This window comes from Glycine max, chromosome 4 (genome assembly GCF_000004515.6).
Source record: "Glycine max cultivar Williams 82 chromosome 4, Glycine_max_v4.0, whole genome shotgun sequence".
Taxonomy (NCBI): Eukaryota; Viridiplantae; Streptophyta; class Magnoliopsida; order Fabales; family Fabaceae; genus Glycine; species Glycine max.
In genome coordinates this window covers 45,447,620-45,471,116 of record NC_016091.4, presented here as the reverse complement: position 1 = coordinate 45,471,116, position 23,497 = coordinate 45,447,620, and the positions used below count along the sequence as shown (strand labels likewise).

The 23,497-nt window shown below is 32.0% G+C and overlaps 1 protein-coding gene across 2 annotated transcripts; it reads right to left on the bottom strand.

Annotated features, from left to right (window-relative positions):
• Positions 1 to 2,463: 2,463 nt before the first annotated feature.
• Positions 2,464 to 22,949, bottom strand: LOC100783850 (ribonuclease J). Of its 2 annotated transcripts, XM_003522382.4 has the most exons (19): positions 22,728 to 22,949; positions 21,977 to 22,072; positions 12,510 to 12,797; positions 12,183 to 12,429; positions 11,379 to 11,502; positions 10,597 to 10,653; positions 10,200 to 10,391; positions 10,034 to 10,111; positions 9,295 to 9,477; positions 9,121 to 9,201; positions 8,249 to 8,314; positions 8,059 to 8,151; positions 7,421 to 7,546; positions 6,041 to 6,154; positions 5,807 to 5,902; positions 5,631 to 5,728; positions 5,145 to 5,545; positions 3,851 to 4,368; positions 2,464 to 2,942 (listed from the first exon to the last, which is right to left on the bottom strand). In XM_003522382.4, the coding sequence occupies exons 3-19, from the start codon at positions 12,604 to 12,606 to the stop codon at positions 2,847 to 2,849; spliced, it is 2,667 nt and encodes an 888-aa protein (XP_003522430.1). In that variant the 5' UTR covers positions 12,607 to 12,797; positions 21,977 to 22,072; positions 22,728 to 22,949; the 3' UTR covers positions 2,464 to 2,846. The 2 variants fall into 2 exon arrangements, with proteins under 2 accessions (XP_003522430.1, XP_006578698.1); XM_006578635.3 differs by lacking the exons at positions 12,510 to 12,797; positions 21,977 to 22,072; positions 22,728 to 22,949 and having other exon boundaries at positions 11,393 to 11,502; positions 12,183 to 12,322.
• Positions 22,950 to 23,497: the final 548 nt, after the last annotated feature.

Genomic DNA, 23,497 nt, shown 5'->3' with positions numbered 1-23,497 from the left:
TAATTGTGTTGGGTCTTATTGGTAAAATAGAAAATAGATATATGAACAAAAGAGCCTATAAATGTATTTTTAAAAAAATTTAATGCTCATGAACTAAGGAAATTGCTTTGTGTACCTATCATTTTTTTTTGCACCCAGCACAAGATTCACAATTCCAATATTATCCTTCCATAAAGTTAATACGAATTGTGAATCCATAATAACCTTACGGATTGATAATCCGTGTGCCATACAAATTATATAAAAATTTATATATGTAAAAAAATACGTTATTAACATAAATCTACTAATGTATTTTTTAGTCTTATTATAATTAATTTTGATCTAATAATATATTTTTTTACATATATAAATTTTAAATAAAATCATAGGTTTCATAAAAATTTATATATTTAAACAAATTAATTATTAAATCAAAATTAATTATCACAAAATTTATTATGTAAATTTACATGTGTATTAAATATACATTAGAAATTTTAGTGTTATATATAACAACATTAATTATTTTATAACATAATTAATCTATTAGTTTAATTGGTTAGGGCATCGTGTTAATAATGTGAAAATCAAATGTTTGATTTCTGCATGAGCCATTAATTTTTAATTAATTTGTAACATATTTTTGTTTTTTTTATTAATATCATATGAAAATAGGCTTACAGATTCACAATCTGTATCTTCTTTATAGAAGGATAATATTAGAATTGTCCATCTTGTATTGGGTGCATAAGAAAAGTGTTGGGTGCACAAAACAATTGCCATGGACTAATTAGGACTTTTTAAACATGTTTTGTTTGACTTTGGCCCATTAACTAAAGCGCTTGGACCAAAATTGACAACTATATCACTTAAAAAAAAAAAAAACAAAGGAAGTCACAAAACAAGAAACACTTCAGTTTAAACCATCATCCTTTAACTTTCAACCTTTCTCTAGAATAAATTAAACCCTAACTTTTTTATCTCCATTCCTCCACAAATTCAGAAATAATTTTTAACCCATTGTTTTTCCCGATTTTCGAACATGAGAATTGTGAAATTCAAAACCTAAGAGTATGTTTGGATAGAGAATTTAAACTGGGGAAAGTAATTTATCAGAGAATTTGAATTTCTATAATCTAGAATTCATTGTTTGGATTTTTTTTGTGAAGAATTTAAAATTTTGAAATTTTAAAACAGAATTTTAAACAACTAAAAATCTGGAATTTCAATTTCCTTCTAAAAGGTGAAAAATTGAAATTCTCTTTTTACCGTCTTCTTCAAGAAACACCGTATGAGATTGTGGAACATTGATCAGGTCTGAGTGTAAAGGAACACGTATAACTAACACACCAATCATATCTTTTCTTTTTTTTCATTCATTTTTTTCACCCTCATAATTTTAACTTTTTTTTTTATCCAAACACAATTTTGAAAATAAAAGAATTTCAATTGGAGTATTTGAAATTCTTAGAATTTAAAATTTATCAGAATTTAAAATTTCTCCATCCAAACACACTCTAAGAGTATTCACGTCATTGAAATTCAAAATATCGAAAAATGGAGCGATGGAGAGTTCTCCAATGACGTCGTTTTGAGGTGCAATCAGTGTGCAGAATGATTTGAGACCAACCGTATAGAACTTCATATTGCGGATTAGTGACCTAAATGAAAACAAAACCTTAATCCTTAAACCCAAAAGTAAATAAGTAGATAAACAAAAGTGCAGAGAAATTAAAGAGAAAAAGAATTACAAATTTGAAGAACAATGCACTGATTATGAGTTAGAAACAATGGGAAAATGTAAACAATGTGTTGGCTTGTAGAAAAAGATTGGACTCTATTTGAGTCGGCTCGACCCATATATAAAGTATTTCCTAGCAGCCCATTTATTTTCTGAAGTCTTTTTTCCTTTTACATTTCCTTGTTGAAGCAATTGATCTGATATGCTGAAGGTATTTTTTATTTACCTTTCCTTGGATTTGTAATTTGATTTTCCTTATTGAAGCATTTGGTTTGATTTTACTTTTTTTCCCTGCTGAGCATTTGGTTTGATGTTAAAGATTTTTTTTTTCCTTGGATTATATGGTAGACGACGATATGACTAACTCACTATATTTGGCCTGATGTTGGAAAGTTGGGATACAATACATGAAGTTATATGTTCGAACTTCTGCGCCATCATTATATGACAAAAACAAAGATGACACTACTTTCGTCTTGTGAAAGTTTTTATAGTACAAAACAAACCAAAACGGTATGACATAAATGATCCAATGCTTGCCACAATAAAAAGGATTTTGGTATAATCATTTCAGTCTAAACTTCTAAACAAAACAATACCTTTGTTTTTTTAAAAATATTTTTCGTATCATCCGACACAATTTCCTCCTTTCTCTACTTGTACATTTTTTATACAGTATACTGAACCAAAAAAGAACAAATAAATATGTAAGCCAGGGAATTTAAGTTGGCACTGGCGAGTAAAAGCATCAAAACTCTTTCCATAGTTCAATGTCTGGCCAAAATGTAGACATTTCCATGGTTTCCTAGGGCACCCAATATGTGCCACCAACAAAAACAATAAATTAATTATGACATATATTGGACAAATGTAATAAAAAACGGGGACAGGCATTTGAGGTGGAGAATAAAACGACCCCTAAACCCAGATATTCCCGTGTCAGTATGAAAGCCAACCCCTTTATGTTTGTGTATCCCTCAGCCTTCAAAAAACTATGGATCTTCAATGTCATGCAAGTCATGGATTATCTTCCTGGCCACCATGCTCAAACTTATCAACAATTTTAATGTAGATGGCTCTCCAAAATATTTATTATACTGACCAGTGTCCACCATATTTCCAATCATTTTGTTGCAGGGGCTTCTTTATCAGACATTATCCTTTCCATGTCTTCTATGTATGGCCAACTTTTCTTGCTATCATTTTTATTCTTAATCCCCTGCTTAAAATACAAAATAATATTAGAAGAAATAATAGCTATCTCATAATTGTATTTATTATCATTTTGTTCAGTGCACAAAGCTGAATATGACCCCTTCTATTATAAATAATACCAAGATATCAAGTGTAAAATGGTTTCATTCACAGTATGAGTTTACTATCTCCATGTTAATGAATGTAGTTAACATGGAGAGAGACAGGAGAAAGAAAGAACCATGTTCCTTTTTTTAACCTATTCTTTGAGATGGTATGAGGTATTCATTGAAACAAAAAATGGGTAAAAAAATTTGCCAGCAATGATAAAAGGGTACAGTCAGCCCATAACAGTTGATCTTTACTATCACCATTCACATGAGAAATGAATTTATAATGAAATCTTCATCCTAGATGTATTGAGCTCTTGTAGGGATGGTTAGCCTCACTTTGCTGGAAAACACTAGTCTGACAACCAAAAGGGTGCAAGAAAACCTCATAACATAAGAGATTTTTCCTATCTTACACAAGAAAAGAAGGTTCATCACTGTTGAAGCCCACACACAAATGCAAAGTAGATTGGTGCATATGATGTGAATTTTTTTGAGTAAGTTATCTTGGCATTCAGGGAAGTATTGTAAACAGGTTAAACAAAATGCCATGCAAATTATTAATAAAAAACCGGCTATAAGAATAAGAAATTAAGATCCTTTTTCACATGAACTGAGGCTTCCTTTAAGGTCATTTTGGTATGTGGGTGAAAATTTCATGAATCAGTATTAAACGCATGAATTTTCAACCCATTTATACTTCATACCAAACTGACCAGTGACCATTAATCATAAAAGCAGTCCACCAATTCGGGATAGTTTTTAAAGTGACTCAGTTTTCTTTATAATATTAACATCAAGTGGATAAAAATAAGAAACAAACCTCATATTTGACTACCAAAGATGTCCACAGAGATTTGCACTGTCCGGGACTTCTGCTGATCCCATCAGCCAACAATTTTTGAGAAATCTCTTCCCAGAGGGCCATCCTTCCCTTCACAACTTGAAATCTGTCACTTAGTTCCCCACGCATACCAATCAGCTTCTTAACTTCCTCAGTTTTCCATTTATTTCTCTTAACTGATTTTGAAAGCTTGGGTTCAGAATTAGACGTTTCTTCTGACTTGGCTTCATCAATGTCTTCAGAATCATCTTTCTTCAAATTGGACTTTTGCTCCTTTTGTGAAACATAACTATTGTCAGCACTGATTGACTTCTCAACTGGTAATGATGTAATGAATGGTTTCCAAAATTCATCTGAATCCTCTGACTCAGATAAATCACCCTCGGCCCCACTTGCAGTGTTGTCTTCCTCGGATAAATAACCCTCAGGCCCACTTGCAGTGTTGTTTTCATCGGATAAATCACCCCCTGCTCCACTTGCATTACCAATACTATCATCTGTACAAATTAACAGAACACGCGTAAGAATAAATGTGAGACACAGGCATAAAAATATGACAGCAGAAGAAATGTTTAAAAGTCAGATACATCTCCATGCCAGGTATGTGCCAATGCACAAGTGTGCATGTGTTAAGCCAGATATGCTGCATATAAACCATGCATGTCCATTGCATTCTGATGTCATTTTACTAAGAGTTATAAACAACAAAAACATCTCGTTAGTAAAGAAATTTACACTCTCCTATCCATTTAAGAACAAGTACAACCCAAAACATTCATATTGTCAATTGCTTATGGATTTGAAACAACATAATTATCTCAAGATTCACAACAAACAGGAGCCAACTTAAGAGCAATCAAAACTCATTTCAAGAATGAAATTGACCTTCAATATTGGATTAGTTAGAGAAGGAACCTGCTAGAGTGAAAATCAAGATTAGCTTGGCATATATATAAAGCTTCCTTAAGTTTCACAAACAATAAATAAGCTGAATGAAAGAACTTGAGTGTTACATGCTAGTTATAAAGAGGTTAGCCACAATAATACTTAGTCTTGACCAGAGATGTTGCCATGCTCCCCTAGCCACGCAGGCAACAGTCATCTAGAGGGAGATCAAGACAAACCCTTCAACTCAGTAAGAAAGTGGATTCAGAAGTCATGCAAACATACACTTGATGTTGCATATTTGATAAAATGCAAATACAAGCACAAAAGCAAACCAACCATATCTCCACAGTTCTATATGTATTCCACAAATGTTCATTGATATTACCTTTAACTTGCAGTGCAGTGGACTGATTTCCCTTCCTATGTCCATCCACTGCTTTACTTAAGGCTGACATTCCAAGACCCACATGGGATTTGCCAGACAATTTCGTGTTTATCTCATCAGCAAGAATGGCTGCAGGTTTTTCTATGGCAATGGCAATAACTTCAGGCCGTTTACCACTGTACTTCCTCACCGTCTTCCTCAATACCTCAGACACAATTCTTTCGATGTGAGCAAGTGGACTCTTTACAGGGCAGCTTGAAAGAGCTGCACGGGCAGCTTTGTAGAGTGCATCCATCAGTTTCCCCTTGTCAAGCCATAAGCATCTCGTGGTAATCCTTATCTTCCCTTTCAAGGTGTTTTCAGCCGAACCATCTAAAACTTTAGGGCGAAATATTTCCATGCTGAAAAAGATAAAATATTAAGATGTCACTAAACATGACAATGACATACTTCTTTTTTACTTACTTTACATCTTGAAAGATCTACCTAATGACAATGATGCCATCTAATGCGATTCTCAATCTTTCATCAATGAAGAGATCACTAGATGTACCAAATGCTCTATCGCCATCACTATATTTCAACTGCATGAAAAAGGAAAAAAAAAACAAATTATTAAATAATTTCTAAAAGAGGGCAACAGAATACAGGGGGTTGCCAACCTGTAAGTTCTCTTTTCCAAGGGAAATGAAACCATTGGAAAGAACTCTTCTATTTCTCAAATGTGAAACACCAAGCATCTCTCCATTCTTAATAACCTGGTGCATAAAGCTCATCAATTCCTTCAACATTTTACCTAATAAGTCGTATGATATATTAATATAAATTTCATTGTTATAGGCCACTAATCTCTTCTTTATTATATTACAACATCTGATACATAAGAAATGACTCACAGCAGTGTGCCGTATCCCAGTTGATTTTCCAAGTAATTCATGTTCCTTCAGGAACAAAAGTTCTCCATGGATTGGAAGAAAATGTTGTGGCTTCACTATTCTAAGTACTTCTTCCTGCAAAAATATATATTTCCTTTACTCTTGTCATATCAACAAAAAAACACATGGAAATCATATTAAAAGACTAATTACATGAATGAGTAAACTGAAAAGGCATCAAAACAAAACTAGTTTGACAAGGACAGCTAATTCGTGTGATTTGTGAAATCTAACAATCTGGATATCTTACCAGGAATAAAAGATATAACAAGAATATTAATAATGAAATTAAGATCTAACCAGGTCCAGTTTCTTTCAAAATAAGTTTTAAACTCTCCTTGATTAGTAGAATAGTAATAATGAATTGGCAATTTCTAGGGTTAATTAAGTTTTGAGCAATTACAGCAACATCCACTGAGGTTTCATCTAACTATACAAGTACCCACTGCTTTTTTAACCATTACATTCACCTCCCTTGTAGGGGTGTTAGTGTAAGATTTGAGGTGTTGAGGGGGTAGCAATGTAATGTTTTCAAACATATAAGGGGGTGCTAGTGTAATGTTTTCAAACTTAAAAGGGGGTTAGTGTATATTAGAGTAGAAGAGTAGAATTACTCTTCTTTTTACTCTATTAAGTAGAGTTAGTTATGTTAGTCAACTCAACTAACCTTAGGATAGTTGACAGTTGCTACTGTCAGTTATGACAGCTGTACTGACAACTGTAAACAGCTGCCCTAGCTCTAGAATAAATACTAGAGGTGTAACTACTTTTCAGTTGTAAAAAAGGGTGGGATTATGTGTAATATGATTTTTTTTTTTAAATGTGTAATATGATTAAAGCTCAGGGTGTTGCTGTAATTTGTTCTCAAATTTTTAGTCACTCAACCATTTCAGATTTCAATTTTAGTCCCTCAATTTTTTTTATAACTTTTAGTCCTCCATTAATTTTCTGTCAACATTTTTAGTCTTCCTAAATTTTTTTGCCCATTTTTAGTCCCTTGTTTATTTTTATTGCTCAAAATTAGCTTCAAATATAAAATAAGCAAGGGACTAAAAATGGGCAAAATAGGGATTAATTTTGAGCTATAAAAATAAACAAGGGACAAAAAATGATTTTTTTAAAAGGGACTAAAAATGTTGATGGAAAATTAATTGAGGACTAAAAGTTGTGGAAAAAGATTTGAAGGAGTAAACATTAGTATTTAAAAATTGAGACTAAAAATTTAATTAACTCTAATTTCTATATACCTTGCAAAAATATTGACTAGATAAAGATGAAAAAAAAACACTGATAAAATGAATAAAAAGAAAAAAGAAACATTGACATGCAATAAAAATTTACCAATTCTCCACGATATGCATGACCAGATGTGTGCAGACCTTCATTTTTCCCCATAACAATTGTTGATCCAATCTCTGATATGCGGTTTAGCATTTTCATCACACGAGACTCATTACCAGGGATAACCTAGCATTTTAATTTAGAATCAGAGCACAAATTACACAACATAAACTGGTTTGTGGATAAAAAAAAAATTAGAAATGGTATTCTTATAGTGAAATAAATAAATAAATAAAAAAAAATCAGATATTGATACAAGAGAAAGGTCATGCAGAAAAGTCCAACATTGTTACTAAAATGGATTGAGAGTAAAAATAGTATATTGTAAGTTTTAAACAACAACAATAAAGTCTTATCCCACTAGGTGATGACATAGATCACACAATGCCATTTAGCATAGTTAAAAACCAAAACTTTTGTATGGGTACACATCCATCTTAACATTCTCATTTCTGCTACTCCCAACTTTCTCTCATGTTGTCCCTTTAAAGTCTAGCATTCAATAGCATATAGTATAACTGAACTTATAGCCGTACGATATTGTAAATTTCAAAACAATTTCATTCGACTATACTACACATATTTCGGCCTTTAGATAAAGTGAAAAAACAATTAACTAAGACAGTATTTTGCCATACCTTAGCTGAATACAAAACAACATCTTCCTTGGTTAGTTTGAAAGCATGACTACTTCCGTAAGATGAAAGGTTCAAGGCAGCACGTGGTTCTGCCTGACACAATAGCACATATATGGTCACATCTTAAGCCTGTCCAATGTTAATAATTAATGAAATTAGACACCCTTTTAAGGATCTTGAAATAACTTACTTGAGAACCTGTTGTTACAATTAGCAGATCCTTTGGAGCATAAGCATCAATATCCTCTGCTTTCACCTTATGCATAATTAAAAATAACGAAATGCAGGGCAAGAGACATGAGACTCATGAAAGCTGTTATAAAGTTAAAGATGAATAGTTTTCATATAAATTTAGAAACACAAAGGGCATGAATAACAAATTAAGCAAGCAGTAATTATCCAAATAGCATGAAAATGAATTATATTCATACAGTCAAGCAAATAGTTATTGGCTCAGAAGTTAAAGTAGTGAATAAATATTTCTTGGAAATTCTAACAGAGACACAAAGATTGATGTATATCAAAAAATTACTTGGCCATAAAGTTCAAGCTGGTAAAGTAAAACAAGGCCTGAGAATAATACTCTTTAGAATTGTAACACCATCTAGCATGAAACTCTACTAGTCCTGAAAGCAAATGCTTAAATTTAAAAGTCCAAAGTGCATATACTGGAAGATGTGTTTTGAATTCACTGATAAAGGAAGGAGGGCAAGTAGTTCATCAGAGGCAAAAGATAAATACTGTATTTAAATGACCACGTGGAACCTCACAAAGTCAGTGTAATCAAAACCACTTGAGGCAAGGTGACAGAATGGCTCCTTAAGTTAAAACTAATAGGCAAACAACCACATTAATAAATGAAGCTGATCAGTATTAGATTTGTACAACCTCTTAAAATAAATAGGCAAAAATCATAACTGGAGATATGCCTACTTGCACTGACTTTCTGCTAACAACCTAGTTAATAAAACATGCTGATCAGCACAAGACTTTTCTATGGTCCAGAAATCAATCTCTTACAAATTTGGCAGAATTCTGCAGCAAAGTCCAAACAGTAATTACCAGAGTGGATGGATCAATTGGAGCCTTTCCATCCTTCCAAGCTGCATCTAAATACGTCCTTAAAGACATGCCAACAAATACCTGATATAACAGTTAAAGTCTCTTAACATTTTTGTCATTCTAAATAAGACCATTCCTAATTGAGTTAAGTAAACTAGACAAGGAGAATATTACCAACTTTCTGCCAGTTAAATCAGCAGCAGCTTTCACACTACCAAGCCGATGTAGATTTGATGCAAATTGGGTAGTAATAACCCTTCCTTTAGATGCTGAAATATGTCTCAACAAAGCATCTGCCACAACAGATTCACTAATTGTCCTTCCAGGTGAGAGTACATTTGTTGAATCACTCATCATCTGAAAATTAATGTTCGATGCAATGGTACATATTTGATCTAAAGAAGAAGAAAACTGTTTGTATGATCATATTAAACATAAATAGATGTGCATCTAACATGACATCTAAGACTATTCTTTTTCATATCTAATAGGAAAATTCAGCAGAGCAGAACAAAAACTACGGAAAAATTCTTTCTAACAATACTGAGAAACAGGGGAAAGAAGCTTGTTGAAAAGAATACCCCCTAACCATATTAGATATTCCAAATTTAAAAAGTCTATAACCAAAGAAATACAAATTGAAAATTTGAAAAAGTGGAAACATTTTATCCTTCGAGCAGTTCTACCAGTACTGGTCATGAAAGCCGTATTAATCTTAATAGGAGCTATCTAGGAACCACTCAGAGAACATCACAAAACATAATAGTTAATATACACCTGACTTCAAGGGAATTGTTAATTACTAGCCTATTAAACCTTATTGATCTTCAAATCCCTAATGTTAAACCCAAGGAATAAGATCAAGATAAATTATATAAACCAAGAACAAGTAGCAAATATCTAGATGACTTACCAATGTCACTCCTTCTTTAGAGAGTTCCTCTAAAGCTTCACGATCAAAAACTTTCCCATCAAGTGGTGTTTCATCAATCTATTGAATCAACTTCTTCAGCAACAGGAGATTGAAGGTAAATGAAAGGGAGGGACAATACTCTGAGAAATAAAAGTAAAATTCTGACCTTCCAGTCCCCAGTGTGAAGAATAGTACCATCAGAACAGCGAAGAACTAGTCCACAACAATCAGGAATAGAATGGGTCACCCTGATGGGTTCTATCTCAAATGGCCCAGCCACAAACTTCTTCCTTGTTCTAAATACTTTGAGTCTAGATGGAACGAAAATACCATGTTCCTTCAAACGTTTTTTCATAAGCTGTTAAAATGAAAAAGTTTTACCTTCTCTGGACTAAACAATAAACTAGCAAAGAACAGATATTTGATGACCAATTGTGTAGCAAATTTTTAGTAATGATAGATATCAATTACAATAACTTCTATCACTTCCTATGGATCAATCCACACAGCAATGAACAAATTAATAAGTTGCATTTATATAAATAAATTTTCTAGCCAGATACCTCCAATGTAAAGGAAGATGCAAAAATTGGTGTATTGGAATCCAATGCTGGAATGACCTGACAAACCAATATAATTAAGGTTAAGAATAGACATAAAGAAAGAACAATACACATAGTTATGAATAATAATCAATTAGAATCTCTTGACAGTAACAATACTAATACCTAAGAACATCAATTTTTTTGGTGCAAAAATAACTAGTAATATCTTGACAAAACATCCTCTTTGAAATCCAGTGCTAAAATATGTAATTATAGTAATGTTGTAAACAGGAAAACCATATTCTTGAAATTATGTTAATTAGGGTAACTGGCTGCATGTTCTTGCAAACTATTCTTGTATTTATGATACCTAACAGAAATATTTGCTCCGATGTTTATTCCATACTGTTGGAATATAAGCATGAGACGAAGTCTCATATCGGATAGGAATGGGAAGGTTGAGCACCATATAAGTGAGGATAAGACCCACGGGCTCAGGTTTTGGGTTAAAGTGTGGTATAAATCTTCCCAATGTAAATCATTCCTCTATTTCTCTCACCATCTAGAATGAGATATAGGAAGCTCATAGTAAGAAATACTCCTAGAGTCTATGAAACTCTCACGAGTTTACATAAACTCTCGAGTTTGATAGCGAAGTCTACAATTCTGTAAAACACCTTTTGTATTTATCTATTAAGAACCACAGTTCAAACAAAAGTCTCTCCCTTAGACAAAATTCTCATGCTTTGAGTTGTGAATAACAAGTCAAACCAGAAGTTTCATGGAGAAGGAAGCATTACCCAAGGCAACGCACCAATATGATCTTCATGACCATGCGTTATGACAAGCGCTTCAATCTTGTGGCTCCACTTTCTTATAAACGTGGTATCAGGTATAATCTTTTGAACTCCAAGTTCATCATAACTGAATGAAATAATTGCACCAGAATCCACAAATCAAAAATCACCAAAATATGCTAATCCGACCAATAAGTTATGAAGAGTGTTAGCAACACACTCTTTAACACATTCTTACTAACACACATTTTCCTGTTTGTTAAAATTTATTAAAAACTACAAAATGAAGAAAGAAAATTATTACTCATTCCATTCCTTTTTATTTGTCTACATAGAAAACAAGAAATGCAATAAATTTTCTCGATTCTAATAAAATAGTTATGAGATTTCCTATTTTATCCTTTTTCATTTCTACTCCACAATAAAATAAATGCATGTGTAAATTAATCAAAGATCCGTTGAAAAAAAAAAGAGAAAAAATTTGTATGCACTAATAGTATAAAAAGTTATACACACTCATCCAATTACAACCTACCATGTATTAAATTTATTGACTTTTAAAATAATTATCTAGGAGTAATTCAAACTGTGATTACAGTGTAAAATTGTTAAAAGAGCTTGCACTTTGCAAGAGATATATAAAAAAACAATTTTTTTCAAAAGAAATCCGACCATTAAAAAGGAGCGAAATTCACCAAAATTTGTGATTTCAAACCCGGTAGTAGCAACTAGCAAGTGTGTTCAAAAGAGTACGTTAGAGACTATGTTGCTAGCATTTTTCCGAGATATATAAGATTAGGGGTTTACTCTGGAAACATGACACCAGCATCAATGAGAATGTAGCGGTCATGGTTCCCGACTAGCATGCAATTCATCCCAATTTCTCCCAAACCGCCAATGGGCAGAACGCGAAGCGGAGGCCCATCGGAGCCTTCGTAAAACTGCTCCATCTTTCGTTGAACGGAGTCCTCCATGCTCTTTCTAGGGCCTTCTATTCTCCTCGTTCTTTTGCGGGGAGGTACTTTGGTTTTAGATCCATCGCTACTTCCTGTTCCTGTGCATGCAGATAGATAGCACATATATGAAATGCGATAATAAACGTAAATATGAAAATGGCACGGGTTGGGTGTTCACCTGGGATTGCAGAGAGTGAAGCGGAAAGTGAGGTTGTTGGTTTGGGGCGGAGGGAGAGTGTGCGAAGAGAGAGTGAGAGAGATGTGAGAGCGGACATTCCGTATCGGAAGGGCGAAAACCCTTTGCAGTTGGGAAGGGTTTACAAGTTGGAAGGAGCTCCACCTCGAAATCGAAGCAGTAGCGTAGCGGGAAATGGAGTTTTGTTCACTCACGCCTTCGGAAATATCTTTTTATCGACTTCTCTATTATGGAACGTGCGTTGCACTCGTGTGCCAAGATCCCTTATCCCTTATTAGGAGTGAGAATCAATTGAATCAACTCAAATAATTTAAAATTCGGTTTCACAATCAATTCATTCAATTTGGTATTAAATTTAAACTAAAAAATTGATATGGTTAAATAAATGAATTGAACTTGAGCTCTATATCATTACACTTGTTTAATGTTTAATTCATGGATCGGTTCTATACATTGTTGTTAAAATAATTTATGACAAACTGAAAAAATGACTGACTGAGTGACGGACAATGTTGCTTTTTTTAGGAGTACGGATTTTATTTTTATACCTATGAGAAAAGTACTATGAGAAAAGTATAGTCTGCTCTGCTGCCAAATCTCTAACTTTAATTTAAGCAAATACTTCTTTTTGTTGTCATATAAGTTTCAGACATTTAGCATTTAAAATTTGTCTGAAACCAATTAGAGTGGCTGATTTAATTTTAGTGGTTGATTTAATTTTAGTGGCAAACTCTACTATACAATATTTTGACATATTGAATACCAAGCAATTTAGTTAGGTTGGGTGCTGGTTTAATTTTTTTATTTAAATTTTTTAAAAAGACCTTTTCATGAAAATTAGTTTTTATAATTTAATTATATTTTGATACATTTCAAAATTTATAGTGTAAATTTTTACATTACTGAAACTAGTTTTTGTATATAAATCATTACAAAAACTCGTATTCAATTTTTCATAATATATTTATTTTCATAAGCGATAGTGTTTTTATTTTAGTGTAACTCGTGTTGTGTCTTCTTTGGAGGTAGCGTTCTTCTTCTTGCTGTCTTTACTTCACTTGTTATCTATTGCTTTATTTATATATTTTTTTTAAAATATGTCACTTTTATATACTACATGTGAATAACATTTTTCCAAGAGTAAGAGTATACAAATACAGAAAGATCAGAATCCACATTGGTGATTGTACCAAATACTCTACTCTATGTTGTACTCTCTACTGTCCCACTTTTACCATAATTTCTTGTAATTGTTACAAATCTTATGTTGTCTTGTATGTTAAAAATAATATAGCAGTATATTTTTATAATCATCATAACCAATATAATTTTTTGATATATTGTGTTTTTTTATATTTATTTTCAATTTAACTTAATCATCTATTTTACTTTTTTTATTTATGAGTTTGAGTATTTTGTTAATTACATGTTAATTAAATTTTTTTCGATAAATAATATAAATATAAAAAATAATTGTTAAATTATCAATGATAAATAATAAAAATGAAAAACAAATAAAATAAATAATTCTTTATAAAAATGAATTTCTGACGGATATTTTTGTTAAATTTGTCGGTTAAAATTTTTTATGATCATTTTTCTGACGGATTTTAGTCCATCTAAAATTTTGAATTACCAATAAATTTTTGAGGTTTCGGACAAATTTTCATCATTGGAAATACATTTTTTTTTTGTAGTGATCAGTTTAAACTAAAATAATAATTTAATCTAAAATCAATTTTGCTAATATTGAGCCAAACACAATAGTAGTATATCAGCTGCAAAATAATCTAGTCTTGACTTATAACAACACAACTAGCCTGAGATCAACTATTTCTGAAGATTAGATACCGATAGACTAAAGGGTTTAACAGATGTTTTCAGACGTGCATCAAAATGAAAGGCAAGTAGATGTAAGCTTTAGCTTACATCATATTGCTCACATTCTTCATTAATGTCACTTTGGCTAGATAAGTTTTCAGTATTTCAGGAGAAAATTAGAAAAGCTTTTTCACAACCTCTAAATAATAGTGGGAAGGAAATCAAGTATTTTCGCTACTATTGTATGCTAAAACATCATTACTCTCCCACGATAATGACTTAACAGGTAAGCAAAATGAAGGCTATGATATGTAGAACTCTTATAGCATCCAGCTCCACCCTTCGCACCTCACAAGCCTACCTAAGAAAGAGGGCTTGAGGTTATATTTGATAAGGCATTTCTCCCGTTTCTATCTTTTTATTGGCTAAAAGGTTGTTTGAGTATTCTTTGGTAAATAATTTTTTTAGTAACTTTTAATGTTTTTTTTATTTTGTCATTTTACCTTATTTAGGTACTTTAACAATTATCAACTAGCTTTTTAATTTTCAGCTTCTTACTAATTTTGTCGAACATAGTCTAAATATGTTTGAGACCTTTGATATATACTCAATTTTTGTTAAGTTCTTGATAAATATTTTCATTGTTAAAAATTTTATTTTAATTTTTTGCCGTCAATTAAGTTAAATAGGTACTATCCCAAGTCATTGAAATAGTGTCATGTTATCACTTATATGATGATAGAGACTCAACAAAATTGTTAATATTTTTGGACTCATAACAATATAAAATTTATGAGGGACTCAACACAAAAATCAAAAATATATCAGACTTAAAAGGTTATTTAAGCCTAATAAAGAACTTAAAATGACATACATTGTTCTTCGTTTCCAAACCACCAGTGATCCTATCAGCAGTTGCCTCAAAATGTTTCATTGTAACATGTGTTGTTCCTTTCCTTCTTGCAGCAATGAGCATAACCTAATCCCCTACTTTAAATTCCCTTTTCGTTCTCCTCTTATCAACCACTGTTTTCATGCGTTTAATGGCCTTTTCTCTAAATTGTATTTCAATTGCATCATCATTTGTTCTCAAGTAGCAAAACTTCTATCAAGCACATAATTTGAACAATATTATGGAATACGTAAGGGTGGTGGTTGGCCATGTAACACCTCATAGGGTGTTGTACCAATGAAGGAATGGATTGTGGTGTTATACCACCATTCTGCTAAAGGAAGCCACTTAAACCAATTTATAGGAGACATCCAAACCATTGATCTCAAGTAATGTTCTAAGCAGCGATTAAGAACCTCACTCTGCCCATCAGATTGAGGATGATATGCCGATGAAAGGTTTTGGCTCACAACCAGTTGATGTAAAAAAGCGGACCAAAACTTGTTGGTGCTCCATGAAGCTTGTAAAAATTATCCAAAAAAAACTTGAGCTAGTTGAGAGGTTAAGAATGGATGAGCAAGTGAAATAAAATGCGCATATTTAGTCAACCTATCAATTATCACTCAAATGGTATCCTTGCCATTGGACTTTGGAAGCCCATCAATGAAGTCCATAACTGTACTATACCAAACTCCTTCATGTATAGGTAAGGGCCACAATAAATTCGGAGCTACCATCGTCTCGCATTTACACCACAAACAAGTTTCACAATTCTGTATATATTGCTCTATATCCCTCAATAGACCCTTCCAATAGAACAATTGCTTAATTCTTTGGTGTGTCGCCTTAATGCCCAAATGACCCCCTTGGTGAGACGAATGGAGCCATTGTAAAATTAACTCTCTAAGCTTAGGTACCTTGGGAATCATGATCTTATTTTTCCTTAACAGGATTCCTCCATTGCTAATGTACTTAGGATCCACTATTGCTTGTGACTCCACCTGCTCCTTTAATTACATCAATGTGACATCTTCAACATACCCCTTCAATATTTCATCTCACGGCTCTGTGGAAACTGTCCTCTGTAGCAGGTGCCCATGGGTTGCTCTTGGCAGTGCATATGCTGCCAAGTTTTCCTTACCCTTCTTATATCTAATCTCATATTGAAGACCCATCAATTTAGTCACCCATTTGTATTGTTCTTGTGAAGACAAGCGTTGTTCCAACAAGTACTTCAAGCTTTGTTGGTTTGTTAAAATGATAAAGGGTTGTATCGATAGTTATTGATGCCATCTATTGACTACATGCACCAACACCAATAGTTCTCTGTCATAAACTGATAATAGGTGATTGTTAGATGACAATACCTTACTAATAAAGGCTATTAGGTGTTCATGTTGCATAAGAACAACCACTATGCCTCCATTAGATGCGTCTGTTTCTACTATAATTTTTTTTGTGCATGTCTAGAAGAATTAAAACACGAGCATTGATTAAAGCCTTCTTAAGTGGGTTAAAGGCTTTTTGAGCTTCCTTTCCCCATTGGAAGGCATCCTTCTTCAACAGATCAGTTAGAGGTGCAACAATTATGTTGAATGCCCTCACAAACCTTATGTAGTACCTAACTAGCCCCAAATAACTTCTCTATTGCTTAACATTTGGGGGTTTAGGCCACTCCTTCACTATCTGCACCTTAGCTGGATCTGTCTCCACTCCTTCCACATATATAAAATGTCCCAAATACTCCACCCTTCTCATAAAGAAACAACACTTGCTCTTCTTCACATAGTAACTATTTTCCCGTAATATTATTGATAAAAATGTCCTTAGGTGTTTTAAATGCAATGACTCATTTGCACAATACACAAGAATGTCATCAAAGAAAACAAGCACATACCTCCTCAATTGTTTCTCAAATATCAAATTCATTGCTCCTTGAAACATTGATGGAGCATTTGTCAAGTCAAAGGGCATGACAACATATTCATAGTGGGTTGAATGTGAGAAGAAAATAGAAGTAAGAGAGAAGGAGAACGAGTTTTTAATCTTATTCCTTTGCCTATTATAGAGTATCTTGTATACATACATGTACTACTCTATATGTTATAGGAGTTTTACAATAATGGGTCCAATTATTCTAGCCCAACATAAATAGTATGTATCACTTGCCAAGTTATGATGTTGTGTTGGTTTTGAGAGCGAACGAAGCGTCGAGTATAGGAGGCGGAGGAGGCTGCTCTTCGCGACGAAGGCAAGGCAAGCGGTAATGTCAAAGATGGGCATGGCGGTGGTGGACGGAAGTGGTGGAATGTTGTAGGAGGTGAAGGGGCTAGCTAAGAGGAATGGAAAACAAAAAGGAAAAAGTTTGATGCAAAAGGTGTACAATAAAATGAAGTTCCACGCTAGTTGAAAGACACACTCTATGTCTCTATTTATATTTTTTTAAAATAAACAGTTAAAGAAAATACAGATAATTGTTACATTTTGAAAGGTAATTTAAAAATAAAAAATGTGTATTTCAAAAGAAGTGATTGTCTTTATATATACTAGAGGCAAATGAGGGCGAGCCCTGGTGCAGCGGTAAAGTTGTGCCTTGGTGACTTGTTGGTCATGGGTTTGAATCCGGAAACAGCCTCTTTGCATATGTAAGGGTAAGACTGCCTACAATATTTTTTTTTTCTTTTTCTATTTAAAAATTTTCTGATTTCCAAAAGACCATTTCATGGTGGTGTCAATATGGATTAGTTTCATATATATGACAAAATGAGAGACTTTTACATTACATGATATACAAACTCATGTTTGTCTATCATCTTTTTTAGTTTGGGTTGTTTATGTTTTCATTTCTTCTTGGACAAGTGATTAACTTTTTACTAACTATGACAAAGCTTGGAAATTAATACAATGTTTTTATTTTGGTGACTTGCAGGATGTATAAAAAAACCATCTAAGGTATGCATTGGAGCATATAACTAAACAAAAAAAGGAATATATAGGCTCTTTTTCTTAGGTGATCTAGCACATATGTTTTGGCCTATTTTTTTTTATATATAAATATAAGATGCTTGTCAAACCTCATTAGATGGGTTCTAACATTGTAAAGTATTATACCATGCATCTTATTGTTGGTATTTTAAATTGTCTCCATCATCTAAACTAGTTTATACAAGGAAAACTAGTATGTGTTGATCATCAATTGATCATGAAGCCTCATGCATTCTGAATTGGAGCAATATATGCTATGCTGTTATTTATAGATTCAATTTGTTTAGGCTTCCATTAGTCTTTAGTTTATTTAAACTTTTAACAATGTTTTTTAACAGCCAATCAAATTTATTAAAAAAAACTTTAAAAAGCACAAAATATACCTCTATGGTATTCAAAAGTACAAAATACAGTCAAACAAAAATAAAAAAAAACACGAAATGATCATGCACATATTGTTACCTAACCCTTCATGCACACACAAGCAACAACACCCTACGATTGAAAACGCATGAAACAAAGATATAAACCATGCTTCCATGGTAGATAAAATATGAAAGAAACTCCTTACACTCCAACATCTCAATCCCACAAAAATCACAATGTCAGGCTACTCACTTCTCAACACAAACAACTTTAAGTTCAGTATTCTAATAAACATATTATTATTTAGATAGTTAAATAAAGATTGATTTGAATCAATTTATAAATGATTAGTTATATACTGTTTATCTAAATATACACCTAGAAAGAGAAAAAAGATTTATGCATTGCATTCTTCAATGCTCACGTACAAACAAATAATTATACAAAATTATTTAAACAATATTTTTTTTACCATAAAAGCATTTAGACCTTGAAAATGAAAAAAAAGTTATGCTAAGATTTTATCATTGATGAAAATATATCTCTTTATGAATATTAGATTGAAATTTAATCACAAAAAATATTTATTTATTTTAATAAAGTTTAATTTCTTATGATATTTATTCATGAAAAATATTTAATGAACAATTTATTTTGGAACTATTTTAATTTAAAATATAATTAACCATAATAAAACTAAAACAAAATAAATACATGACTTTTAGAAATAATTTCAATCAGAGGAAAAGATACCATAATGCAAATATATTTGAAATTAAGTTAACATTAAATTAATCAAATTTTTAAGTATCAATTTAAATAATTAACATTAATATAATATATTTTTCCTTCGATTTCTACCGAGATTAGATGATATTTTTTAATATTATTGTCCTGTGTTTGAATTTTTTTTTAGATAAGACTTATTAAAGGCTGATAACAACATATTGACTTATAACCCTAGTTTTCATTGACCATTTGGTCGGTATAAATGGATGCTTCTTTTGTGCTTCAATACTTTTTGTGTGATAGCGACATTTTGTGAATTTAATTAGAATATATATATATATATATATATATATATATATATATATATATATATATATATATATATATAAAAGTAAAAAGTTTTAGAAAAAAAAAATGTATTGAGAATAAAATGTTTTATAACATCATTCGGTATAAGTTCTTACTTTATATGAAATGAGTAAATATGTGATATGTAAAAAAAAGTACATCATTATCAAATCATAGTCTCGTTATAGATAATAAGTTTGTTAAGTTTTATAATAATAATTTAGTAATTATATTAATAGTAATTTATGAATGATAGTCCAACATAATTTTATATATTTAATGTATATATTAATAAAACTTTTAAAGTATGTTTGATATGCACCAAGATAAAAACAAGGAAAACAATACATAATACTTTTTCATCTTCTTCATGGTTTTATGGATCATGATGATACAAAATAAAATAATATAAATTTTATTAAAATAATCTTTTTAACATTAATTATCTTAACATTATTTTTATTACTATAAAGTAATATATTAAAAAAACTGATATAATTGTAGGCTGAATTGAAGTTGCAACAGATGTATTCATGCCCTGAGAAATACCTTCATAAAATTTAACACAAATAATTAAAATAATATATAATTAGATAATATAGACCTAGTCTCCCTCCCTTCACACCTTGACTATGAATTAAAAAATCTTGTAGGGAAGGATCTTAGGGGTGTAGCATTGGTAGTGACACAAGGCAATTTAGAGGAGTTCATGTGACTTTGGCTTTGAAGAGCTCAAGGAGGAAGGAAAATTTATTCTTGATTTCAAGATCACGTATGATCTTTCAAGATGGCGTCTTTCAAGATGGCGTATGATTTCAAGATCAGGACACTTGTTTTAAGAGAGCGGGAAGAACACATGATCACCTATAAAAGAGGAACTTCAATGTCTTAAATTATTTTTCTTCTTGTAACCATTCCAAATAAAACAGCTTACAATGATCACAAATTTCCTAGCATGCATGTTATATGTGTCCAATAAGATTATGTCATGCATATGGACCATCAAGATTATAAGATTAATTTATTTTCATGAATGTTTACACAAACAAATAATGTCAAACATAGACCACACCACAACGAGACCTTTACCATATCACCAACTTGAGCCAATAAAATTAGATCATTAAAAGTAGTAGTTAAGTTAAACTCATAGACTAACATAGAGCTCAAATAGTTGTAAAAAATTAAGAGATACTGTATCAAGACCAATTAGACTTCAGTCAAGAAAGTGGTGAATGCTTCTAATTCAAAGTTCAATGTAAAGATAACAAATGAGTTGCCTTTTCTTTTTCAATAATATTGTTAGTGTAGAAAGCTAAAGCCATTCCCATCCTTCTAACATATATTGAGTTTGGGTATAATGACTATTGTGTGAGGAGGCACGTGTACAAGACCGTTTTTTCACCTACCAGGTGAAGCTTTTAAAATAATTAATTCATGACAAAGGACAGAAAATAAGATAATGTACAGTCTTAGGGAGGATAAAAGATTTTTTACTACAGTGAGAAACAGCTCATGAACTAAACTTGCATCAAAAGACAATATTGGCACATGTTATTATCACAAACAAGAAGCTTAAATAACATTTTTTTGCATATCACTACTAGTTGTCCAGATTTAATCTTTTATCAATAAATGAGTTGTTCTATTAACAACACAACTGAAAAGAAGTTATACCTCTAGCATTTATATTAGAGTTAGGACAGCTATGTACAGCTGTCAGAACAACTGTCAACTAAGTCAATGTTAGTTGAGTTAACTAAAGTAACTAACTCTACTTAACAGATTGAAAAGAAAAGAAGTAATTCGACTCTTCTCTCTAATATTTCATTTCAACAACTAATGTTATAAAATCTTTTTAGTAAATTAAAAATTTAATATTGGCAAGAACCAACTCTTCTAAAAACTTAAACTATATGTGGCCGGGCACATGAATCATTTTATATTTAACTTGGCTTGTCATAGTAAGTCCTTTGAGCTTGAAGCATGGACGATGCACAGGTCAACCATATACTTTGTGCTAAAAACTAAACATTGTTTTAAGAAGAATGGGAGCAACAATGATCAAACTCCTGACTACTTGGTCATAGAGGCTTTGATATCATATCAAGAACCAATTCTCCTAAAAGCATAAGGTATTAAGTGAAGGCACATAAATGGCTTTATATCTTACAAACATAAAAAGATGAAATCAAACCATCATCAATAAATAATAAATAAATATATACAGACAAAGGAATGAAAAATATGGCTTTTAAAAAATTTCAAGTAAACCAACAGCTAAAGAAGTCTTGCAAGTTTGAAGAACCTGCAGATTTGGCCTTCTTGCTGACAAACGTCCAGTCTCTGTGTTGATATTTATGGAACAATGAACACGGTGATCCTTTCCTGATATATTATGCCCCTGCCATTGAGAACAAATTAAGCTAACATAGAGTATGCATACATAACCTACAAACTTCAATGCATACAAATCTATAATATACCAACAACCTCCTTGCTTGATTAACCACAGTTTACATTGGCCTATCAACTATATTTTTTGTTTGATTACGCATCTCTAGCTCTTTGCTCATGTCACAAAACCATGAATACCGCTCTCCTAATCTATGTGTCATAGGTATTGGCGAAGGCTTTCCCCACTCACAGATTCCATATCCTGCAGACCTGAGCAAGAGATTTAATTGAAAGCTCCACATCCTCAACCAGTTCACCGAGGAAGGGGATTGTTTCAGCTATGAACACTAGATACTCTTCTTTCAAGTTCTCCACAAAATATTTAACAATTCTGAGGCCTAATATTTTAGCTCGCAATTTAGAACTAACTATTTATAATTTATCTATTGGAGAATTTTCTGCATTAAGGTTGGAAACCATGAAAAAAGCCCTAAAAGGGATTTCAAGTTACACCTAAATAAAATTAGGGTTTAAATAAACACAACTCACAATGGAAACAAATTCATATTATCATAAACACCAAGCATGCATCAATCAAACTGGAGGCTTATCGAGGACAAAAACAACAACAACAAACTTGTGCATCAAAACAATGTACTTACCGCACGACTGTCAGCGTGAAGAACAACAAAGTTGTGCCTGGCTATGGAGACTTACACAGGCAAGGTTACGGTGGAGTGAAGGTTGTGGCGGAGTGAAGGAGTGAAGGAGGTATGACTCAAGCAGGAAGATGATCGAGTCTGCAGCGCGCGTGCAAAAAAAAAGGATAAAATTGCGATTTAAATACCAAAATTTCAACGACGGTGGTTAAAAGAAAACCGTAGTAAGCTGTAAACATACGAAGAAGATTTTTATAAAACTGCCTTTGTAACATTAACATCGGTTTTAAAAAATTCTCGTAATTTCCTTTACAAAGTTGAATAAAATTTCAAAAATACCACCGCGTGGCTTACTACATCGGTTTTTTATAACCGATGTAGATTTAACGACGTATAAGGAATAATTTGTAGTAGTGTGCATATTTTGATTTTGTTGTACTGTTGTTATATTTTGATTTTGTATGGTGGTGATTTTGTACGGTTGTTGTATTATGATCTTGTAGGGTCGTGATTTTGTACTATTATTAGTTATTATATTTATATTCTGATTTTTTTGTAATGTTGTTTGTGTGTCCACCCTTCTTTCTTTTATAGTAAGAGATTTGCTTGGTCAAAACAATATCCTCACTATAAAACATATATTCTCTCGATTCCAACACAATTATCATTTTATGTTGTTTTATACAAATGAAAATGAATAATAAACATATGAAAGATAATACTCCCTCTTATTTGTATTGTTTTATATACTACTTAAGAAAACTTATATATGA